This window comes from Littorina saxatilis, linkage group LG2 (genome assembly GCF_037325665.1).
Source record: "Littorina saxatilis isolate snail1 linkage group LG2, US_GU_Lsax_2.0, whole genome shotgun sequence".
Taxonomy (NCBI): domain Eukaryota; kingdom Metazoa; phylum Mollusca; class Gastropoda; order Littorinimorpha; family Littorinidae; genus Littorina; species Littorina saxatilis.
The window spans coordinates 93,677,986-93,699,567 of NC_090246.1; the positions used below are offsets into that span (position 1 = coordinate 93,677,986).

The window sequence follows — 21,582 nt, forward strand, 5'->3', positions numbered from 1 at the left end:
CCAGTGTCAAAACTGGCAGTGACAAGACGTAAAAAGTTTGCGTGTTCGGAAATGGCGACCTGTGGATCTAGTCTTGGAAAATGTTATTGAGGCTCATGGAAAGTCATGGAAAAGTCATGGAATTTTGTTTCTAAAAACCAGTGGGGACCCTGTATACATTCCTGAGACGGTCCTTACAAAAATTGGGACCAGTCAAACACACGGTTAGGGAGTTATTGGTGGATTAAGATTCTACAAGGACTTATAGAGGGACATATTAATGGTCCAAGGGAAATAACCTTCTCAGTTGGTGGCAGTGAGAATGGTTATTTCCCTTTGACCAACGGGGGTGTTTTTCCTACCTCGGAGGAATTTCTTGTTTGTATAAGTCTCAATAAAACTTGGTTATTCCATGTATTCTCCAAGTTTAATTTTACTGCCGCTCATTGCCTTAAGACAATTGTTTCATTCAAGTGAATTGACACTAACATCTCTGGTGGATTGAAATCATAAATGCCACACAGCAGTCACACACACACGCACACATCTCATGCTCCTGTGCACACTAAGTTTGACATATCGTGAAGCAGTCAACTAAAAAGAAGAAAAGTGTGCAAAAAGTAAGCTTCCTGGTTTATTTGCTGGATAGAATAGGACACAACAACGAAAAAGGGGGAAAAGCGCTCATACACCCAAAGTATACACACATAAAATCATCCACTGAAATGCAATTCACTATCAATTAGAGCATGTATTAGCACAAGCAAGATTTGTTTCACGTTCTCCCTATGACACTGTTAGAATGTTTTGATTGTTTAGGTCCAAAACACAAATCCCATTAAGATGAAAACTAAAACCCTGAACAAAAAGAAACATGAAGATGCCAAAAGTTTGTATTAAAAAAATATCCCATGGGATGGGCTATTAAAATTCGCGACGATGATAGGCTTCAGGATCGAAGTAAGATGTAACCACCACGCGGTTGGAAAACTTGCGTCCTGCCAGAGCCTGCTGTGCTTTCTGACAGTCGATAACCGAGTTGAATTCCACAAAGATCTGGAGAGAAAAAACAGCAATCAGAAATGTCTATGCTCTGATGAAAAATATCTTAAAAAAGCACACTACTATCATTAATAGTATCATAAAACCCTCAGTTAACATGTTACACATGTTTAATGCTATCAAGTTATGTTTAATCTTTGAAATCAATCTGACCACCAGGTAATCTTTTTCATGCTAATCTGGTAAATTGTAAGACAGCCAACAGCACTGTGATGTTTTTATCAAAACTCTGATTCTGAGATAATTAGGATTAAAAAAAGAAAGATTTTAAATCATGTAATCTTATAATACATTAACAATGCATAAAGTACACACCACAAAAAGTGAAACAACACCATGTCTGCTTCACTTTATTTCTGCCTTTACTGCATGCAGTTAGTCTCAACTCAAAACACACAAAAAGACAGCCACTGTACCTTTCCAACACCGGGTACTTCCACCCCTTTGATGGGTCTTGGAATCTCCAGACTGCGAACAATGCCGTACTTTCCGCACTCCTCTTTCACGTCTTCCAAGATATCTGTTGAACAACAAACAATCACAAGAATCCATTAAAAAGTTCATCACATGGCAAATAAAGGAGTGTCTTGCACGGAGAAAGATGCTAACAAACTTTCGGGAGCAAGCATATTACAGGTAAAAGTTCTGAAAAGTGTTTGTCAAGTAAGATCAAAGAGAAAAGCAAAAATTCAAGCAGTTGAAGGGTCAAGTGCCCAAGAAAACAAGATGGCAGCAGCACCATAACCTCGTTCTAATGAGACTCATGCAGTGTTGTTGCCAGGCCTCGGTCTTCGGTCTCTGACGCATTCCTTTCTGATTTGACGCATTGGACCTTGCCTTGTCCGGTCGATGGACCGATAGTTTTTACGTTTTGGTGGTCAACTGACCGATACATATTCATACAAGGCGGACAAGGTCTGCAATAAATGGAATGGGAGTTGCAAAGTCGGAAAACAAACCCCGATCGAAATGCTCATGTTCGCTAAGAGTGAAAATGCACTCGGTGCCGAGTCCATGTTTGTCGTCATTGACACTCGAGGCTGCGTTTACGGAAATACCCGATCCAGCCGGTGTACCTATTTACCGAAAACGGCGCAAACAGCGGAAAGTTCATCAATATAATACTACGGCATGGTAATGCGAAAATCAGGCAGGATCCCTACATTCGCACACCGGGCACTGTATTGGAAAGGGTAGGCCAGGAATGTCAGGCTCTTTCTCCTCGCAAAGTTTATGAACAATTAAAACTAGGAAGCGACATCAAAGCAATGCCAGAGGATTTCAAACAGGTTCACAATAAGAAGGATAGGGAAAAACGCGAATAGCAACAAAGGTGCAAACAAACTTGCAATAAAGTTGCAAACACATATAATCTAATAATTGTTTCGCTATTTTCGGTAAATAGGTCGACCCGATCCAGCCAAAGGGATGCTCCGTAAGAAAAATAGATTTAACTCCGGACTGTAAGTTATTTTGCATTGCATGTATCAAAGGTATGGCGGTACAATGTGGACCTATTTTTTTTTTTAAAGCCAGAACATTTCGACCTATTGGTTTTTTTAGGGAGGTCCAAATGACCTATTTTCTTCTTAGGCTGGCAACAACACTGATTATGTATTTTAAACAAAATTCATAAAAAGTGAACCCAAACCAGAGTATTTTTCCCCATCCCTTAGACTTTTTTCCTTTCCCCTTGGCATGTATGATTGTTTTGTGTTGAGCACTTGATCTACCTTTCTGTTATATCCGTCAACTCTTCGACTTTCTGCAACTTCTAGACCATGGCAGCTTTCATCACACATACAACATTCACACAAGGAATGTTCCAGCACAACGAGGCTGGACCAGTTTGCTTCCTTGTTATGCTGTAGCTTGTTTTATCCTGAAAGGTGATAATGGCCAAATGGTGACAGTGACAACACGTACCTTCATACTCCTCCTCATCCTCCAGCTCCTCGGGCATGATCATGTTCATGAGACACAAGACCTCTGTGGCCTGGCCCGCTCCCTGGTTCAGGTTCAACCCTGGCACTTGGAGCTGCACCGGGGCTTGCTGCAACATATAGTTTCATGCAGATGTTAATTTATTGGTGTAGAAAATGCACACAACACAGCCAACATTTCCAAAGTCAACCCTGGCACTTGGAGCAGCACCGGGGCTTGCTGCAATACAGTATCTCATTAACAAAACACAGACACAATTTCAAAAGCACACAGGCAGCTCAACTTGGGCTTGCTGCTACAAAGTGTGACTGCATCACTGCATTTATATGGAAAAAAACACAAGCTCACCAAATAATAATAATAATAATAATAATTGTAAGGCTTCTTTTTAAGCCTACTGTCTATATGATACTTACCGAGACAGTACTATTCTTGCACATTATCTATTATAGGCCGAAAAAATTGGACAAAACGCTGAGTGGGTACAATTATCTCCCATAACCATGCGCCACCGTGGATCCCAAGCACTGTCCGAGTGCTTCCCCCTTACAGGATGTAGGTGGCGCGTCCTCTTTCTTTATGAGCTGCAGACCCTCAAAAAGCCCATAACATATCAAGAGGGGAGGCGGGAGGGAAACTCTAATAGTACTGTCTCGGTAAGTATCATATAGACAGTAGGCTTAAAAAGAAGCCTTACAGTCAATATAACACTTACCTCGACAGTACTATTCTTGCACAGAATACCAGAGTGGTGTGAGGGTGATATGTAGAGTATTAAACTCCTTAATCAAAATCACTTAAATCCAAGGATTAAGATACCCAGGCAATTTTCGAACAGTACTACCGTAAAAGAAAATATACCCAAGAAACATATCTTAGACTGACGTGACCATGCTGGCAACCACTGCTGTGTGGTGAACTCAAGGTCAAAGTCCAGGCCACTCAAAGCTTGAATACCACTGAGTCTACGGCAAGTGGCTAAAGCGATGAGGAACAATTAGTCTTAAAAATCAGCAACTTGATACTGATGCCTGCCAGGGGTTCAAACTCATTGCTACGCAGGAGTTTGAGGACCAGAAAGACATCCCCCTTGGGAAATGAAACCCGAGGTTTAGACACCGCTGCATTGCTAATACCCGAAAGGACATTAGCGATGAGGGAGGACCTGATCAAGTGTTCAGATCTGCGACCAGTAGCGGCCGCAATCGTGGAAGCGATGGCAGATCTGTATCCAAGAAGAGTCTTAGAAGAAAGACTCTTCTTTTGATACACTTCCACCAGGAAGTTGGCCAAGTCCTGTGTTGAGGGATAAAGCGGCTTTATCCCCTTGGACAAGGCGAAGGTGGCCCAAGCTCTCCAGCGTAAGTCGTAGAGCTGATTAGTTGATCGCCTCTTAGCGTTCAAGGAAAACTCTACTGAACTCTTGTGCAATCCTAGTGCAAGCAGTTTGGAGCGCACAAGAGCCATGCGGTCAAGCACAGACTCTCTGGACGTGGATGAGGGAGGCATGATCGAGGCTGGAGCAGACCTCCCCCGTCCAGATCCAGAGGTAGAGGGTCTACGTGGGTGAGACCGCGAAGATCTGGAAACCACAGAGCTGTTGGCCAGTAAGGCGCGACCAAAATCAGTCTTGGTCGTTCCTGCAGATATTTTGCCAGCACCCTCGGAATCAGAGATGTCGGGGGATAGGTGTAAGCATCGAGGAGCCTCCACAAGAGAGTGAATGCGTCCAAGTGGAACGCATTCATGTCTCGAAAGGGGCTGACGTACCTGGGAAGCCGAGCGCTGAATCGAGTTGCGAACCGATCGATCAGAGGACGGTCCCACCTTGCCCACAGACGCTGTAGAACGTTGTGAGCGATGGTCCATTCTGTGGAGAGAACCTGATCGCCCCGACTGAGAATGTCGACCAGGGCGTTCAGTTTCCCCGGAACGAACTGGACTGACATCCGGACCTGATTGGTCTGGCACCAGAGCAGAATCTCCTCCGCCAACAGGGAGAGGGACCGAGAATTGGTGCCCCCCTGGTGGCGAAGGTAAGCTAAGCATGTGGTGTTGTTGTCCCCGTTGAAAATCAGAGGGGCCAAGGACAGGCCGAATGGGAGGGCCCGAAACTCGAACACTGTGCCCTCCCAAACGAACCGGAGCAGATGTCGGTACCCCGGGGCCACCAGGATGTGGAAGTAAGCATCCTGGAGGTCCCAGACATGGCCCAATCGTTTGGCCGGATGGCCAACCGGACCGACGAAGGGGTTTCCATCTTGAACTTGCACCTGTGAAGGTACAAGTTCAAGGTGGAGAGGTCCAACACCGGCCTGAACCGGCCGTCCTTTTTGGGGACGGTGAACAGGCGGGAGCAGAACCCTGGAGAAGGCTGAGAAAGGGGGTAGACCGCCTTCTTCTCGACCAACGAGTTCACCTCGTCCTGAAGAGCCTGCCATCTGGCAGGGTCTCGAGGAGGGGGGAACGTCCAGGGTAGAGCGGACAATGGAGGTTGTGACGACAGCGGTAGAGAAAACCCCGACCACACCACCCTCAAGAAAAACTGGTTGGAGACCAGTCTGCCCCACATGCCGCGGGCCCGAAAAAGGGAACCGACGGACGAAAGAGGGGCAACTTGAGGGGGCGTCAACGTAGGGCCGGGACTCACTGAAAATTCTGCTGGCGGGCAGGCGCAGGCTTGCGACCACCCCCCCTGGTGGTGCTGCTTCCCCTTACCTGTCTGAGCACCCTTCGTCTTGCTTGGGAACGCAACAGGCGCCTAAGAGGAGGAAGAAGGAGGCAGTGAAACTGGCTTCTTCTTCTTCTTCTTCTTCTGAGGCTGGGAGCTGGAGGTGACTGTAGCACTTCTCTTACTCCCCGCCGCCGTCGCCGAAGCAGCGAGGCCAACCATCAGAGAATCAGTGTTCCTCTGGCGTGTGGACTCCACCACAGAACGAACAGTGTCCGGATGAATGAGGGAAGAAGGCTGAAGAAACGTGTTCCTCAGACTCTTCCTCATATCCGGAGGCACTATAGAAGTAGGCAGAAAATGATCACGGAACAGGGCCAATAAAGTGGACCCGTGTTCCAATGGCCAATTCTGCCGCAGACGTCACGCACGATCGCACGGCATGCAAAGCCCGATCCACTCGAACCGTGTCAAGGACCCGAGTGGAATCGGACTCTGCCCGATCGGGAGGGTCCAACAGTGTGGACAGCGTGCTCATCCATGTCAAGGCCTGTGATTGGGCCTCGACTGTGGAAGAAACGGTGGCCTCAAGATTGTGGAACGAAGCAGAGCTCAGTTCCACCTTCTTGACCGAAGGCACCTCCCCAACGAACACATCACCGTCAGCCCCACCCTAAACACTCGAAGTCTGGAAAGTGAGAGTTCGAGAGTCAAAGGGAAAAGGGAGGGACGAAACAGATTGGACACGAGGAAACAGTGGAGGTGCGCCTCCCGAAGGAAAGCATGGCACTGAACCCGCGTCCTCCCGAGGAACATAGGTCGCGTTTGCACGTGAATCTGTACTCCTCAGGCGATGTGCTGCCGCTTCCACCGTGGCACTAAGACTAGGGTGGAACGCGAATTGCCGGCGGACGGATCGTTCATAAAACGAGCCGCCGGCAGACGCGGCGTGAGCCTCCCGCGCCCGGGCCGAAGCGGACTCAAAGGACGAGAGGGCGTCTCAGGGAAGGACGTCCTGAAACTGTTCAAACGTCCTTCTAGCTGTGCGAGGACGAGCCTCCTGCCTCTCGTCCTCAGACCCCGGGTCCAGGTCCTGTGTGTCAACACTAGACGACAGACGCTTAAGAGAGGCATCCGTGACGTCAAGACGCCGCGTGATGTCTGTCATGTACTGTTGCAAAGTACGAAGCATAGCTTCGGAAGTTCCATCAGAAACCGGCAAGGGTAGAGGATCAGTGTTAACCTCAGGGCGACCCTGATCCTCCTCCCTATCGTCCTCCGACTCACTCTCCTCTTCACTTCCCGACAACTCCTCAAAAGCAGGAGTGTAGGGAGCTTGAGGGGGAAGAGCCGAAAGCGATGAAGCAGGCTGTGAAGAAACGCCCACAGAAGCAAGAGGCCGCGAAGACCCCTGCCCCAAAGACGAAACGTCTCCAGCAGCCGAAGGGGGAGAAAAACAACAACCCTGCGACTGTTGGGTCAGCCCAGCCAACGAACCCCCGCCATTTATAGACTGAACAGGAACCCATCGGGTCTGATCAGAAAAGAAATGGTCCGGTCCGGTCGGGGGTGCCGATCCGGTCCGGTAGGGTGGTCCGGTGTTCCGGTCCGGTGCCGGACCATCCGGAGGTCCCGTTCGGCACCGAACCATCGTACCCACAGAAGTGTTCGGGTGGTTAGGTCCGGACGTGGACATACCGTACCATCCGGACCCGTGGTCCGGTATGGTCCGGTTCGGTGCCAGACCATCCAGACCAACAGAGGTGGTCGGGTGGTCCGACACCGGGCCATCCGGACCCGTAGGTCCGGACCCGTAGGTCCGGTACCATCCGGAGGTCCTGTTCGGCACCGAACCATCCGTACGCACAGAAGTGTTCGGGTGGCTCGGTCCGGGCGTGGACGTACCGTACCATCCGGACCCGTAGGTCCGGTTCGGTGCCAGACCATCCGGACCAACAGAGGTGGTCCGGACCGATCCGGTAGGGTGGTCCGGTGTTCCGGTCCGGTCCCGTACCATCCGGAGGTCCCGTTCGGCACCGAACCATCCGTACCCACAGAAGTGTTCGGGTGGCTCGGTCCGGACGTGGACACACCGTACCATCCGGACCCGTAAGTCCGGTGGTCCGGTATGGTCCGGTGCCAGACCATCCGGACCAACAGAGGTGGTCGGGTGGTCCGGTCCGGACCGGACCACCGGTCCAGTACCGGACCATCCGGACCCGTAGGTCCGGTCCGGTCCCGCACCATCCGGAGGTCCCGTTCGGCACCGAACCACCCGTACCCACAGAAGTGTTCGGGTGGCTCGGTCCGGACGTGGACATACCGTACCATCCGGACCCGTAGGTCCGGTTCGGTGCCAGACCATCCGGACCAACAGAGGTGGTCGGGTGGTCCGGACCGATCCGATAGGGTGGTCCGGTGTTCCGGTCCTGTGGTCCGGTCCCGTACCATCCGGAGGTCCCGTACGGCACCGAACCATCCGTACCCACAGAAGTGTTCGGGTGGTTCGGTCCGGACGTGGACCTACCGTACCATCCGGACCCGTAGGTCCGGTATGGTCCGGTTCGGTGACAGACCATCCGGACCAACAGAGGTGGTCGGGTGGTCCGGTTCGGACCGGACCACTGGTCCGGTACCGGACCATCCGAACCCGTAGGTTCGGTCCGGTCCCGTAGCATCCGGAGGTCCCGTTCGGTACCGAACCATCCGTACCCACAGAAGTGTTCGGGTGGCTCGGTCGGACGTGGACATACCGTACCATCCGGACCCGTAGGTCCGGCATGGTCCGGTTCGGTGCCAGACCACCCGGACCAACAGAGGTGGTCGTGTGGTCCGGCCCCGACCGGACCACTGGTCCGGTACCGTACCATCCGGACCCGTAGGTCCGGCGGTCCGGTGTGTTCCGGTTCGGTGCCAGACCACCCAGACCAACAGAGGTGGTCGGGTGGTCCGGTCCCGACCGAACCACTGGTCCCGTACCGTACGGACCCGTAGGTCCGGGGGTCCGGCAAGGGCCAGAGGTACTGTCCCGCACCGGACCCTAAGGTCCGGTACGGTCCCGTACCATGGGTCCCGTCCGGACCAAACCCGGAGGTCAAGTCCAGTCGGGACCCGTGGGTCCGGTTCGATCCCGACCCGTAAGCCTGGAACGTTCCGGACCCTTGGTCCGGACCATCCGTCACCCGAACACCAGACGCTAAGGAATGGCGTGGGGTCAAGACGGTCCGGTCGGAGGTGTCGGTCTGAGCAACAGAAACAATGTTCCCGTCGCCCTGACCATTCGACAGAAGTACCACGTTCTGTCGAACACCTCCACGTCCAGTAACTAGTCGGCCGGAGCGTTTCATAGAGGGACAGCCACCAGTCACACGGACGTCAGAGGGAACCGTAGTAGCAGTGGTCGTAGGCACGAAGCCTGAAACCCCTGCCCCCACAGGACCGCCCTGAACGGGGTCAATTCGCATCCCAACCCCAGCGGGGAGGGAATTCAGAGACCCCGTCATCTCCTCCGATCTCCCCCCCCAGGGGGCCGAAACTACTGTCGAAACAGCAGCAGACGACCCAGCGAGGGAGTTCAGAGGAGGACCCGTGTCCCTCCTGGCTTCCACAGCGGTGGAAACCGAGGAGGGCACAGGAGAGGCACCGGAAAAGGAAGATTTTAATGCCAACTGCACCCGGTGTTCCCAGGCGGTCACCCATCCAAGTACTAACCGGGCCCGACGTTGCTTAACTTCGGTGGTCGGACGAGAACCGGTGTTTACAACGTGGAATGGCCGTTGGCTGTCAAAACCTGAGTCTCTCCAGTAGCCCCTAGATCGGATTCACCAACCCCCAAAGAGGGTTGGGAATCGACCTGCCCCCGGATTCGAGCCAGGGAGGAGAAGGAAACCTTCCCCCCAGGCTTGAAACCGGGAGGAGCTGAAGCCTGAGACTGAGGGCCGGACAACGGCGTCGAAGGGGGGGAAGCTTGTTCCACTGAAGGAGAAGGAGAAAGAAGCTTTTTCTTTCCCCTCGACCTTCCCCGAACCTTCGACGGCGCAGCCCCGCCCGAAGTCCCAGGCTCAAGCCCAGCCTGTTTGAGCAAGCTCGCATTGAGCTTGCTCAAACAGGCTTTCTCCGCCCTCCCTCGCCGCAAACGCAAAGCGTTTGGGGAGGGAGAGTCGGAGCGCCGAAAGATCCCCTTCTCCGTGCGTAAAACATGACGCTGGGCGCCCGGAGAAGGGTTGCCCCCGGCAGACTCTGGTTCCGTAGAACCAGAGCCCAAAACAGGACGAGACATCCTACCTCGCCCTGTACGTACCCTTAAAGACCGAGAATTAACAAAATTCAAAGAAAATTTAGGTCAATACTCAAGTGAATGCGGCGAAACGAGAAGCAGACGACCGGTCACCACGAAGTAGGACGGGAGGCACGCCGAGTCCGCCACACAAAAACGGAGGCACAAGTTGAAGGAAACACAACGTAGCCTCAAGCCAGAAGTGGAATAACACACAATAATCCAACAGGTGATAGTCCACACAGAAAAGAAGCCTCTTAGTCCAAAATAATCCGGGAGCGTAGCAGAAACACAGCCGGTCTGACACGCGCGAAAAAAGAAAGAGGACGCGCCACCTACATCCTGTAAGGGGGAAGCACTCGGACAGTGCTTGGGATCCACGGTGGCGCATGGTTATGGGAGATAATTGTACCCACTCAGCGTTTTGTCCAATTTTTTCGGCCTATAATAGATAATGTGCAAGAATAGTACTGTCGAGGTAAGTGTTATATTGACATGGGAGATTTATAGAGCGCTTGACGTTCTCTAAGTGCTTTACAATGAATTGGTGAGAGGTCAAGGCAGGTGAGGTAGCCCGCACGTTGAACATCTCTCATGCTGGTATTTTTGTGTTTCTATAACCCACCGAACTCTGACATGGATTACAGGATCTTTTCCATGCGCACTTGGTCTTGTGCTTGCGTGTACACACGAAGGGGGTTAAGTCACTAGCAGGTCTGCACATAAGTTGACCTGGGAGATCAGAAAAATCTCCACTTTTAACCCACCAGGCGGCAGCGACCGTGAAGCATGAAGCACACGAGCAAGTGACCAGTCACTGTTCACTTACTTTACTTGTAAAAAGAAACAAGAACATGTAATAACTAGAAGCAGCGACCATTCAAATGATGTGCCAAATCCACACAAAAATGACTGCAGAACTAAATGAGATCCACTTACAACAAAAAATCTGAAATGGAAAGCCAAACAGCAGTATCTCTTTTTGCACTGCCCTGTCCACCCTGTAATGCTCCTTCAGTAGGACAATACTGCATAAAATAGCTGTACTCACATTCTGTGCATTCTTTGCTCCAACACTGGCTCTCTGGACAATCAGCTTCTTGTCTCCAAGCTGCATCCCGTTCAAACCAGCACAGGCCTGCGGAGCAGAAATAGAGCTCAATCAGTTAACTACAAACGGCTCGGCATGACCTCTTAGAAATGACTCCAATATTAGACTTAGAAAACAAATTTGCATGGTATATATAAAAGATGAACTAAGGCAATCTGAAAACCTGAGATTAAAGCTTTGAGCAGTTGTTGCAATACCAATAATAACGCCATACAGTAGAACACATAATACTCACTGCATCAGTGACATTTGGATCCACATATTCGCAGAAGGCGAAGCCCTTGGAGAGACCGGTGGCATTGTCCTTGACCAAGTTGAATGCTTTTAGGGGGCCAAAGGAAATGAGTAGCTCCTTCATCTGTCAAAAAGAAAACCACAGGCAAAAATTAGCAATCTTTCTTTTCACTCTCCAATAACTCTAGTCTTTGTGCTTTTTACTCTTCAATAACTCTATAGTCTTCTTGAGTTAAACATGGAGGACTTCCTTTATCAAACACCCAGTTCTACTATCTGATACCTGTTAGCAGCTCTGATTTCATAATATTTCACAGATGTGGATTTAAGCATTTCTGAAAACAACATATCTTTTTCCTGGTGCAGATGATACAGTCTTAGCCTAATACCGGTTATTTTGTTCAAGCTCCATATATTCACTACCATGTAACACTGTCTGTTCCTTGAAGATTCGTTAACTTTTAAACAGATTACATACTAGATTTAATGTACTTACCATCTCAGGAGATGATGAAGATGCAAAGATTCAAAATCATGCAAGAGCTTCATTTAAAAAAAAATCAAGGTGTTGATCCCAGATCATTTTTATAAAAAAAAAAAGAAAAAAAAGAAAAAGAGACCAAGAATCAATAATTACTGAAAGACACTTCTGACCATTATAAATAATATGCAAAAAAATAAATATATTTAAAAGTTACCACCCAAACACAGAGTAGTCACAGATAGAAAAAGAAGCCTAGAAAAACTTCAAACCAATGAGTACGGCATGAGAACAGAAGCAGTGAAACTTGCCTGTGTCTTGGTTGGGCACATAAAACAGTTTGTTGCAAATAGGAAGGTATGCAAGCGGTGGGGTTTTCAACCTCTCCCCCTAAGCTAGTGAACAAAATGGGGAAGAAAGAAGAAGTCTGTGAGTCTCAATTTCGAATCATGACATCATTTCACCATTCAGTGACACATTCATGGAACAAAGCGAACTTTCAAGCAGTGGTGACATAGTCTGAAAGTTTATCACAAAAATAAAACCAATGCACTTATGTTTCACTCAACATTATGTGCTTATTTCTTGTAAAACTGTGAGTAGAAGATAGAGTCATCACTGCTTTTGGTTCCTGATCAGCCCTATTCCCTGAAAGATTCTGTTCCAAATCATCTTTTTTTTTTATCAAAACAAAACTACCAGGCACACCTACATTTGTTCCGCAAATACTTCTACAAACTTTACTTTGAGGCCTTACAAAATTGTATTTCTTTCTGAATTAAAAAGCAAAACAGATCAAATCAACACAGATCATCCGTGGGTTTTCCTGTTAAAAAGAAGTACAGCACAACCGTCTATTGAGGCCTGTAAATAAATTCCTGCAAAAATAAAGCTGCAAAAAAAGCCTGCAATTCCATGGAATCACCTGCAGGCAGGTAGCTGAAATAAGCCTACTCTATAGAAGTCTTGTTTTTTAATACTTTTTTTTTTTATTATTGACATTACTGTTTGGTTTTGTAATGTATTTCTAGCTTTCAAAAAGTCTTCTCTGCGCTAAAAACCTAGCAAAAAGAAAACATACAACTGGCTCTTATGCAATTAAAATCACTCCATTATTGAAGCAAAAAATATAGACTAATATGAGCTTTATGATTTAGTAATCTCCTTTTTGAGATTTGCTGAGCTTACAAATTGTGTACTGGCAAAAAGTAAAGAAAATACAAGGAGTGCTGTTTTCTGTACAGTAAAAAATGTGACACATTTAAAATTATTTTTCAGTACAATGCATGGAATCTAAAAATGCTCTTTTGACACTTTGTGGAGTCTACTTTCAGTTCAAGTACTTACACTGTTCTTGGAGAAACTAGCTCTACTACAAAGAACTGCTTTTACTTGTGCATGTACCTCTTGTTTGTGAGTGAGCCTATTTAGTTTTTCTTCATGATGAAGTTTTTGTTTGGATTCGACTTGCCTGAAGAAAGAGAAAAAGGGGAAAGGTAGGGGACCTGCAAGAGTAAGGACAGAGGGGAGGGAACCGTGCCGACGCATCACGCAGCCCTTGTCTCTTGCCCTCTTCCTGTTTTGCAACAACCAAGACACCGAGAAGACCTGTAAGTGGCGACCCTGTAAACGCTGCAACATGTGCCACACAACACACAGCCTTGGCACGCACATCAATTGATTGGCCAAGAGAACACCCGTCCCCATAAAAAAAAGCACCAGCAAAAGGCATGCAAGACAGGATCTCCATCTGGTTCACACAGCATGTGGAGATGCTGCCTGGCACTGCTGATGACGCGCATACGTACTTGATCCTCCGTCAGGTAACTTGGCAGGCCACCAATGAAGATCTTGTGTGCAGAATCCTGAACCACAGTGGATACCACACCTGGAAAAGATACGGGAGAATGCAAGACTGAATTCTTAGCACCGTACTTGTTTGACAAGTCATTAAAAAACAAGAAGGGCAAAGCCCATACGACTCACAAGCTTGACCTTGACCTTTACATGACCTTGACCTTCAGCTAAACCTAGCAATGACATACACTAAGAACTGCTTTACACATTTTTCCTACCAAAATACATGTGACCTGGTCAAGGTCATCCAAAGTCATGCAACACAAAGCTGTTAATTCAAGACATAAGAAGTACAATGGTGCTTATTGGCTTTTTCTACCATGAGATATGGTCACTTTTAGTGGTTCACTACCTTATTTTGGTCACATTTCATAAGGGTCAAAGTGACCTTGACCTTGATCATATGTGACCAAATGTGTCTCATGATGAAAGCATAACATGTGCCCCACATAATTTTTAAGTTTGAAACAGTTATCTTCCATAGTTCAGGGTCAAGGTCACTTCAAAATATGTATACAATCCAACTTTGAAGAGCTCCTGTGACCTTGACGCAAGGTAAACCAAACTGGTATCAAAAGATGGGGCTTACTTTGCCCTATATATCATATATAGGTGAGGTATTCAATCTCAAAAACTTCAGAGAAAATGGGAAAAATGTGAAAAATAGCTGTTTTTTAGACAACATTTATGGCCCCTGCGACCTTGAAGCAAGGTCAAGATGCTATGTATGTTTTTTGGGGCCTTGTCATCATACACCATCTTGCCAAATTTGGTACTGATAGACTGAATAGTGTCCAAGAAATATCCAACGTTAAAGTTTTCCGGACGGACGCCGGGACGGACGACTCGGGTGAGTACATAGACTCACTTTTAACAGACCCAAAAAACTTTACCCATGCGTGCATAGACAAGTATAGACAACATTGCTAACCAACACGAAAACTAACGATGTGAAAACATGCGCAAATGAGCTTGCACATTTACAATGATGCTCAAGAAGATGCAGGAGAATAAATAAAATGCAAGAACCAGGCATTCAGGTTACCTGGCACAGCCAATGTGGGATTCTCTGCCATTCCAGGCAAAGGCTTGTAATCACTTGGCCGACGGATCTTCAGGGGCTGTCCTTCGTAGCTAATGCCATCAAATGCAAGAGCTTGAGTTGTTTCATCCACAGAACGCAACTGCAAAATATAAAGTTTAAAAATGACGAGGCTCATTTTCTTTTATGATATGGAAGCACCGTTGTTGCACCTTTTCTGAATGTTTTTTCTGTGTGCAGACATCAAAATACAAAATAAAACAAACAAGAAGGGCAAAGCCCATACGACTCACATGCTTTACACATTTTTCCTACCAAAATACATGTGACCTTGACCCAAGGTCAAGGTCATCCAAGGTCATGCAACACAAAGCTGTTAATTCAAGACATAGGAAGTACAATGGTGCTTATTGGCTCTTTCTACCATGAGATATGGTCACTTTTAGTGGTTCACTACCTTATTTTGGTCACATTTCATAAGGGTCAAAGTGACCTTGACCTTGATCATATGTGACCAAATGTGTCTCATGATGAAAGCATAACATGTGCCCCACATAATTTTTAAGTTTGAAACAGTTATCTTCCATAGTTCAGGGTCAAGGTCACTTCAAAATATGTATACAATCCAACTTTGAAGAGCTCCTGTGACCTTGACCTTGAAGCAAGGTAAACCAAACTGGTATCAAAAGATGGGGCTTACTTTGCCCTATATATCATATATAGGTGAGGTATTCAATCTCAAAAACTTCAGAGAAAATGGGAAAAATGTGAAAAATAGCTGTTTTTTAGACAACATTTATGGCCCCTGCGACCTTGACCTTGAAGCAAGGTCAAGATGCTATGTATGTTTTTTGGGGCCTTGTCATCATACACCATCTTGCCAAATTTGGTACTGATAGACTGAATAGTGTCCAAGAAATATCCAACGTTAAAGTTTTCCGGACGGACGGACGGACGGACGGACGGACGGACGGACGGACGACTCGGGTGAGTACATAGACTCACTTTTGCTTCGCATGTGAGTCAAAAACAACAACAAATCTTTTGCTCTTAAGAGGTCATTGTCATCACTTACTAAACTTAGACATGTTCCGTTCATTGAGAACTTCAAGAAGAGCCTCATACTGAACATGACAGAATGCAGACCTGTTTACCCCCATAAGTGTTTTGGAGTAATGCTCAGCCCCAAAAATAGTAATCCTGGCACAAAAATAGTAATCATCCAGCATTCGTTGCCAATTACAACGCACATGACAACTGTGTCTGCGAAACGCAATCATGCACATATATCCATCATTCACAAACAAAACACATCAGTCAGTTTTTGTAGTCATCATAATTTCAAAGAAGATCACATCAAAAGCACATGCATCACTGATTCTTTTTCTTTTGCTCGTAGTAGGCCTTTTTCAGTGTGTCAAGCGCTTCTCTACTGTACTTGCGCTTGCCGAATGAGTGAGGGCGAGACTTCACCACTAGAAGGCTCTCCAGCGTCTCATCAGACAGACATGATTATGATCTCTGGTCAGCTTTGTGCTTTTTCACCCCATTTTGCCATTGAAAAAAACAATGCCAAACATGTGAATTAATATTAAAAAAAAAAAAATAAAAAAAATTCTGAATGGCGTATTTTTTGCAGAAAATCGTAATAAATTACGCCAAAATCTTAGGGTAAACAGGTCTGAGAATGTTACATTCTGATAAGCTGAGTTACCTCCAGAAAAGCGAAGTTTTTGTCCAAGTTGATGTGCACAGCAATGACAGGGCTCCCCTCAGCCTGTGCCAGACCTGTGATTTTCATCTGGTGGTTGAAGAAATCCATCATAGACTCCTGCACAGCAAATTCAACATGCATGTCCATAAACACTGTGTTGTGATTTTTATTTCTTATTGAACAGCACAAATTAACCACAAAGTGTACCAACCATACTAAGAAAACTGCAGCTTCCAGACAAACCTTATTTCCACCCCCCAAAACAAACTGCAAACCAAGATATAAAAAGCTGATGAAGCTTAACGGTTACCAACACAATTATCTTTGCTACCGATGAAAGGGATTCTTTAACAATTACATAAATACACATCCCTTCAGACAAAATGTCCACAATGAAATTCTTAAAGCAGTGGTTTGATCTTGTACCTACCTCAGTAACACCAAAGGGAATGTTGCCAACATAAAGACGCCTGGCCTGTCGACTCATGGCGCTGCCTGGCAGAGTGACAGTGGCTGTGGGGTTGATGTTTGCAGAGATGGGCAGTGCTTGTGGGATCTGACCCGCCGCTGAAAAAAGAAAAAACATTCAGAAACACACAACAAAAAGTAACTACTAGTTAAGTGCTTATGCAAATGTAACTTTACAGTCATTTAATGAATGAAGGCTTTACAGCTTAGTGTTTTGGTAGGCAGACCTGCTACCTGTCTGTCTTTAACTCTTACTTTTGAGCACACCTTACCTTGCAAACCTGTTGACTGGGGAAACAGTAGTGTACAGTTACATTTCTTTTTCTTTTAGAACTTTTCATATATGTCTGTGTATGGAGGTGTATTTTCCATTTTCTTTCTTAAATTTAAAGACTTAAATAATGTAAATTCTATTTACCTGTATGTAGCGCTTCCTTTCGTGTTATAGGGCACTGTTATATTAATGTGCGACTATTATCATTATCATTACCTTCTGGGATCTGACCCGCCGCTGAAAAAAGAACCATAACTTCAGAAACATACAGTAAAAAGTCAGTACAGTAGAACCCCCCAAACCCCCTTAAGACCTCAAAAATGTGAGATATCAGGTGTTCAAAAGAAATGTCTTAAAATGGGGGCAAATTCACAGAGGTTAAGAACAGAAAATCTGAGAAAACAGGGTCTTAAAAAGGAGCGCGTCTTAAAACGGGGGCTCTTTAAAGGGGGGTTCAACTGTACTACTACTACTTACAGTAAAGTGTATACAAATGTAACCATGTAGACACGTAATGAACGAAAGTTGTAAAGCTTAGTGTTGTGGTAGGCAGCCCTGCTACCTCTATCCTTAATACCTACACCTTACCTTGCATAAGTTGCAAGCCTCTAGAGGTAATGTACATGTAAGCAAACAATGTTACAGACAAGCTGATAATCAAAATAAGTACAGGACATACAACATAAGACAGTGCAATTTGCAAATTAACTTTTTCCGTAACTTTCTCATAACTTCTTGCCAAATTAGCAATCTTGAACCAAGCACTTGCGAGTTAAAACTGCTTTCAGAAAAGTGAAATCTTACATTGCATGGCTTTGTACTGCATTGGGGTAATGTGTTCAAAGCCTTGAGGAGGCACATCCCAGTATTTGTATGGCTTTTTCTTCCGTAATTTCTTTGATACGTTTGATGCTCCTCCTGCTCCTCGCTCCTTTGAACGGCTGAAACGGAAATTCAAAACCTTTCATAATATAACGTGAAGCAAGGACAGAAGACTTTGTAACGATAAAATGTTCCTGGTGTATGTAACCTTTGATTCAAAGACAGGTAATAAAAAAAAAAAGAGGTAAAATTACTAAAAATCAATTGATCATTCGATGGAAATTGTATACTTGTTACAAATTAGCAATGACACTTAACAATGACAGTGTGCTGTGGGGTTGAACAAGTTAAGTTCAACAACTAAAAAATACCGTTCATAACTCACCAGCATGACACAAACAGGCTATCCTGTCCGTGTGAGTGTTTTACTTTATGAAGTGTTCAATTAAACAAGAAGAGCAAACGCTCGATCGAGTCACTTTCGCAGTTCTGAATATTATATGAGGCATCAGATGGACAGGAAGAAATTGCTATTCACAACACAATACAGATGTAAATAATTTGATGTAAAGAATAATCCTATAAAGTTTGAATCAAATCCGATGAATAGTTTCAGAGATATGATATTTCAATTTTTTTCCTTCAAGACATACCTGTGACCTTGAAAAAGGTCAAAGGTCACCAAAGCAGACGTCAAAGTGTAGAGGTCACTGGGAGTCACGTTCACATAAAATTTGAGCCCGGTCACTTTTATAGTTTCCGAGAAAAGCCCAACGTTAAGTTGTGTGTTGCCGAACAGAAAAGGCTAGTTATCTCCCTTGTTTTTCTGATAACGTTCGTAAAAGGCTACAGATGTAAATACTTTGATGTAAAGAATAATCCTACAAAGTTTCAATCACATCCGATGAACTTTGTCAAAGATATAAAATGTCTAATTTTTCCTTTGACGCTGACCTGTGACCTTGAAAAAGGTCAAAGGTCAACGAAACCATCGTTAAAGTGTAGAGGTCATTGGAGGTCACGACTAAACAAAATATGAGCCGGATCGCTTTGATAGTTTCCGAGAAAAGTCCAACGTTAAGGTGGTGTCTACGGACGGCCGGCTGGCCGGACGGCCGGCCGGCCGGCCGGCCGGACAGACTAACACTGACCGATTACATAGAGTCACTTTTTCTCAAGTGACTCAAAAATAGTTAAAGTTCAACCCTTTTGACTTATTAACTATTGCATAATTATTACTACTAGTCTCACTCTCACTGCACATGTATATGTTTTCTAGGATAAGTTACAACACAAACCTTCTTGATTTATCTTTTTTCTTTCTTGAATCCCTTGGCTCCCTATCACGAGAACGTCTTCGCTCTCTGTCTCTGCTGCGGCTTTTCCTGCGTGGTGATCTTGATCTTTTCCTATCTTTGTCATCTCTTTTTGAGCGATCTCTGTCTTCTGCAAATGGATGTGATACAACAAGGGTCAATATTTATCAATCAAAGTTCAAACTATTACATAAGATATGTGTACAGCTGTATTATGATGTCAATTGTCATGATGATGTCTTGATTTTGCTTCCTAACTCTTTCTTTTATTTCGCTCTCTTCTTCCTTACTTTCAAGCGTTTTGATGGTTTCTGAATTATCCAAGATCGTCACAACAAAGCTCACGAGTCACCGATTCCATTCCCAGTCAGCCATCACTGAATTGATCCACGTTCAACCATGCAGCGTGAATCACAACTAGTCCAAGGCTCGAAGCAGCATTTATCAACAATTTGCAGTACATAAATCATGAATAATATTAATAACATAGTCATAGGGACCAAAAACAAACAAAAAAGTTTGCTTCGCATCGAATTACATCGACAGAGCCGACACCTGCGAACCACATCTCTCACTTCTGTTAGTTGCTTGTGATTGTGATGTTGCCGAGATACAAGTCTTTCTAGTTTCTGACTCTGCATCTAAAACTATGTCAATAAATCTGTACCCAAAAAACCAAGACTTTTGATTTAAAGAAAAAAATCTTTATGACCCACTGACAGAAATTTCCTCGGAAAAAAAGTAGCTTGTTAAGAGTGCTAGGTTACATCGATCCCCAAGTCTGGGGGCTCCGTAAAACGCGCTCAAAATCAAATTACTCCTGAACTCAGTTTTCTCACCGGCTTAGTTGATCTCGCATGAACTCCACACCGACTATCCTCCCAAAATGGTACACTTATTTGACGGAGAAAAGCATGTCAGTTTCTTGCAAGTGAAGGAACTTTGTGGTGAAGTTTTACCCCAAAATATATGCCAGTTGCCACAGCCTTGACATAAATGACAAGTTGACTTATTGAGACAAGCAGAGAAAAAACAAATAAGTTCAATCTTTTCAACAATAACATGAAAATCTGGAACTAAATTGAAAATCTAGTCACTGGAATCATGGGTTCATACTGTGCAATCAAATTACCCTGATCTCTCCCTCTCAACTCTCATGCTGGCTTTGAGAGGGGTTCACTAGTCCGAGGGTTCACTAGTCCGAGGGTCCACTAGTCCGAGGGTTTACTAGTCCGAGGGTTCACTATAGACGCTTGAACAAAGGATATTCAATTTGATTTGTTTTTATTTCGTGTGTGTATGTGTGCGTGGATGTGCATGTGCGTGCGTGCGTGTGTTTTTCACTGCTGTGGGAACCATAAAAACACCGAGTTGTTTTCATTCAAAAAGATAATGTGGTGTTTTATATTTTGACTGAAGAAATCTCAGGCTATTTCCCCCAAGAAATTTAGTTATTTATATTTTGACTGAAGAAAGGATGTTAAATTTATCAGGATACCGCCCCGACTGGACAATTACGTGATCGAACTGCCTACAGTTTTTAGTCATATATAGCACCTCGGGTTTCCTTTTGCCCGTGAGGGTCAATTAATTATCCCACCGACCTGAATTATGCAGAGGATCGAGCCTGGGTTGTACTACAGCCTCACACATAATTTCATTGAAATCGGTTCTCAAACATCGGATATCTATTTGCGGACAGACACACACACACACACACACACACACACACACAGTGAAACCTATATACCGCCTTTTAAGGGGCGGTATAATAACTGGAAAATCAAGCGTCTATAGTAAACCCTCGGACAAGTGAACCCTCCGACTAGTGTAGTGGGACGTTCCCCTGGCTTTTTGTTCCAACTCCCAACTTCTAACCCGTTGTAAACAACAGCCGAAGAAAAGCGAGTAGCTGGCATACTTTTGACAAAAAACGAAAAAACAAATAAAAGAAAAAAACAACAACAACACGAATATGATCATGGGATGTCATGACCATCCGCAACGATATCAGACCGACGTTGCCTCTATTTGTTGGTTTTCGAGACCTCATTATTTCGTCCGTTCATTGTGTCTTCAGAATTACCATGAAAAAGCGTTCCTCAAAATCGATCTACAGTTGCATCGAACCTCTGTATTTCTTCTTACCTTTTGTGTCTGATTTGATGTCGTTTTCTGTGTTATTGTCTGCCATTATGAAGTAATATCATACAACGAACTCAAGCAAAACGACCTTCTTGTTCATCAAAATGGCGTCCAATTGCAAAAGGAGGCTTCCGGAAGTTCAACCGGCGTGGTTTGCTCCAGGGAGATAACTGCAACAAGTGCGTG

General features: G+C 45.5%; 1 protein-coding gene and 1 non-coding gene across 3 annotated transcripts; both read right to left on the bottom strand.

Moving 5' to 3' along the window:
* Nucleotides 1–600: 600 nt before the first annotated feature.
* LOC138960206 (splicing factor U2AF 50 kDa subunit-like) lies at nucleotides 601–21,553 on the bottom strand. 2 transcript variants are annotated; one of them, XM_070331986.1, is made up of 13 exons: nucleotides 21,400–21,553; nucleotides 19,234–19,381; nucleotides 17,918–18,054; nucleotides 17,330–17,350; nucleotides 16,802–16,938; nucleotides 16,372–16,488; nucleotides 14,661–14,799; nucleotides 13,567–13,646; nucleotides 11,279–11,401; nucleotides 10,984–11,070; nucleotides 2,968–3,094; nucleotides 1,458–1,561; nucleotides 601–1,035 (listed from the first exon to the last, which is right to left on the bottom strand). In XM_070331986.1, exons 1-13 carry the CDS (start codon nucleotides 21,443–21,445, stop codon nucleotides 904–906), a joined length of 1,398 nt encoding a protein of 465 aa, XP_070188087.1. In that variant the 5' UTR covers nucleotides 21,446–21,553; the 3' UTR covers nucleotides 601–903. The 2 variants fall into 2 exon arrangements, with proteins under 2 accessions (XP_070188087.1, XP_070188088.1); XM_070331987.1 differs by lacking the exon at nucleotides 17,330–17,350 and having other exon boundaries at nucleotides 21,400–21,552.
* LOC138960508 (5S ribosomal RNA) lies at nucleotides 9,319–9,437 on the bottom strand. The gene has a single exon (XR_011453990.1). It is a non-coding gene; the product is annotated as a 5S ribosomal RNA (ribosomal RNA).
* Nucleotides 21,554–21,582: the final 29 nt, after the last annotated feature.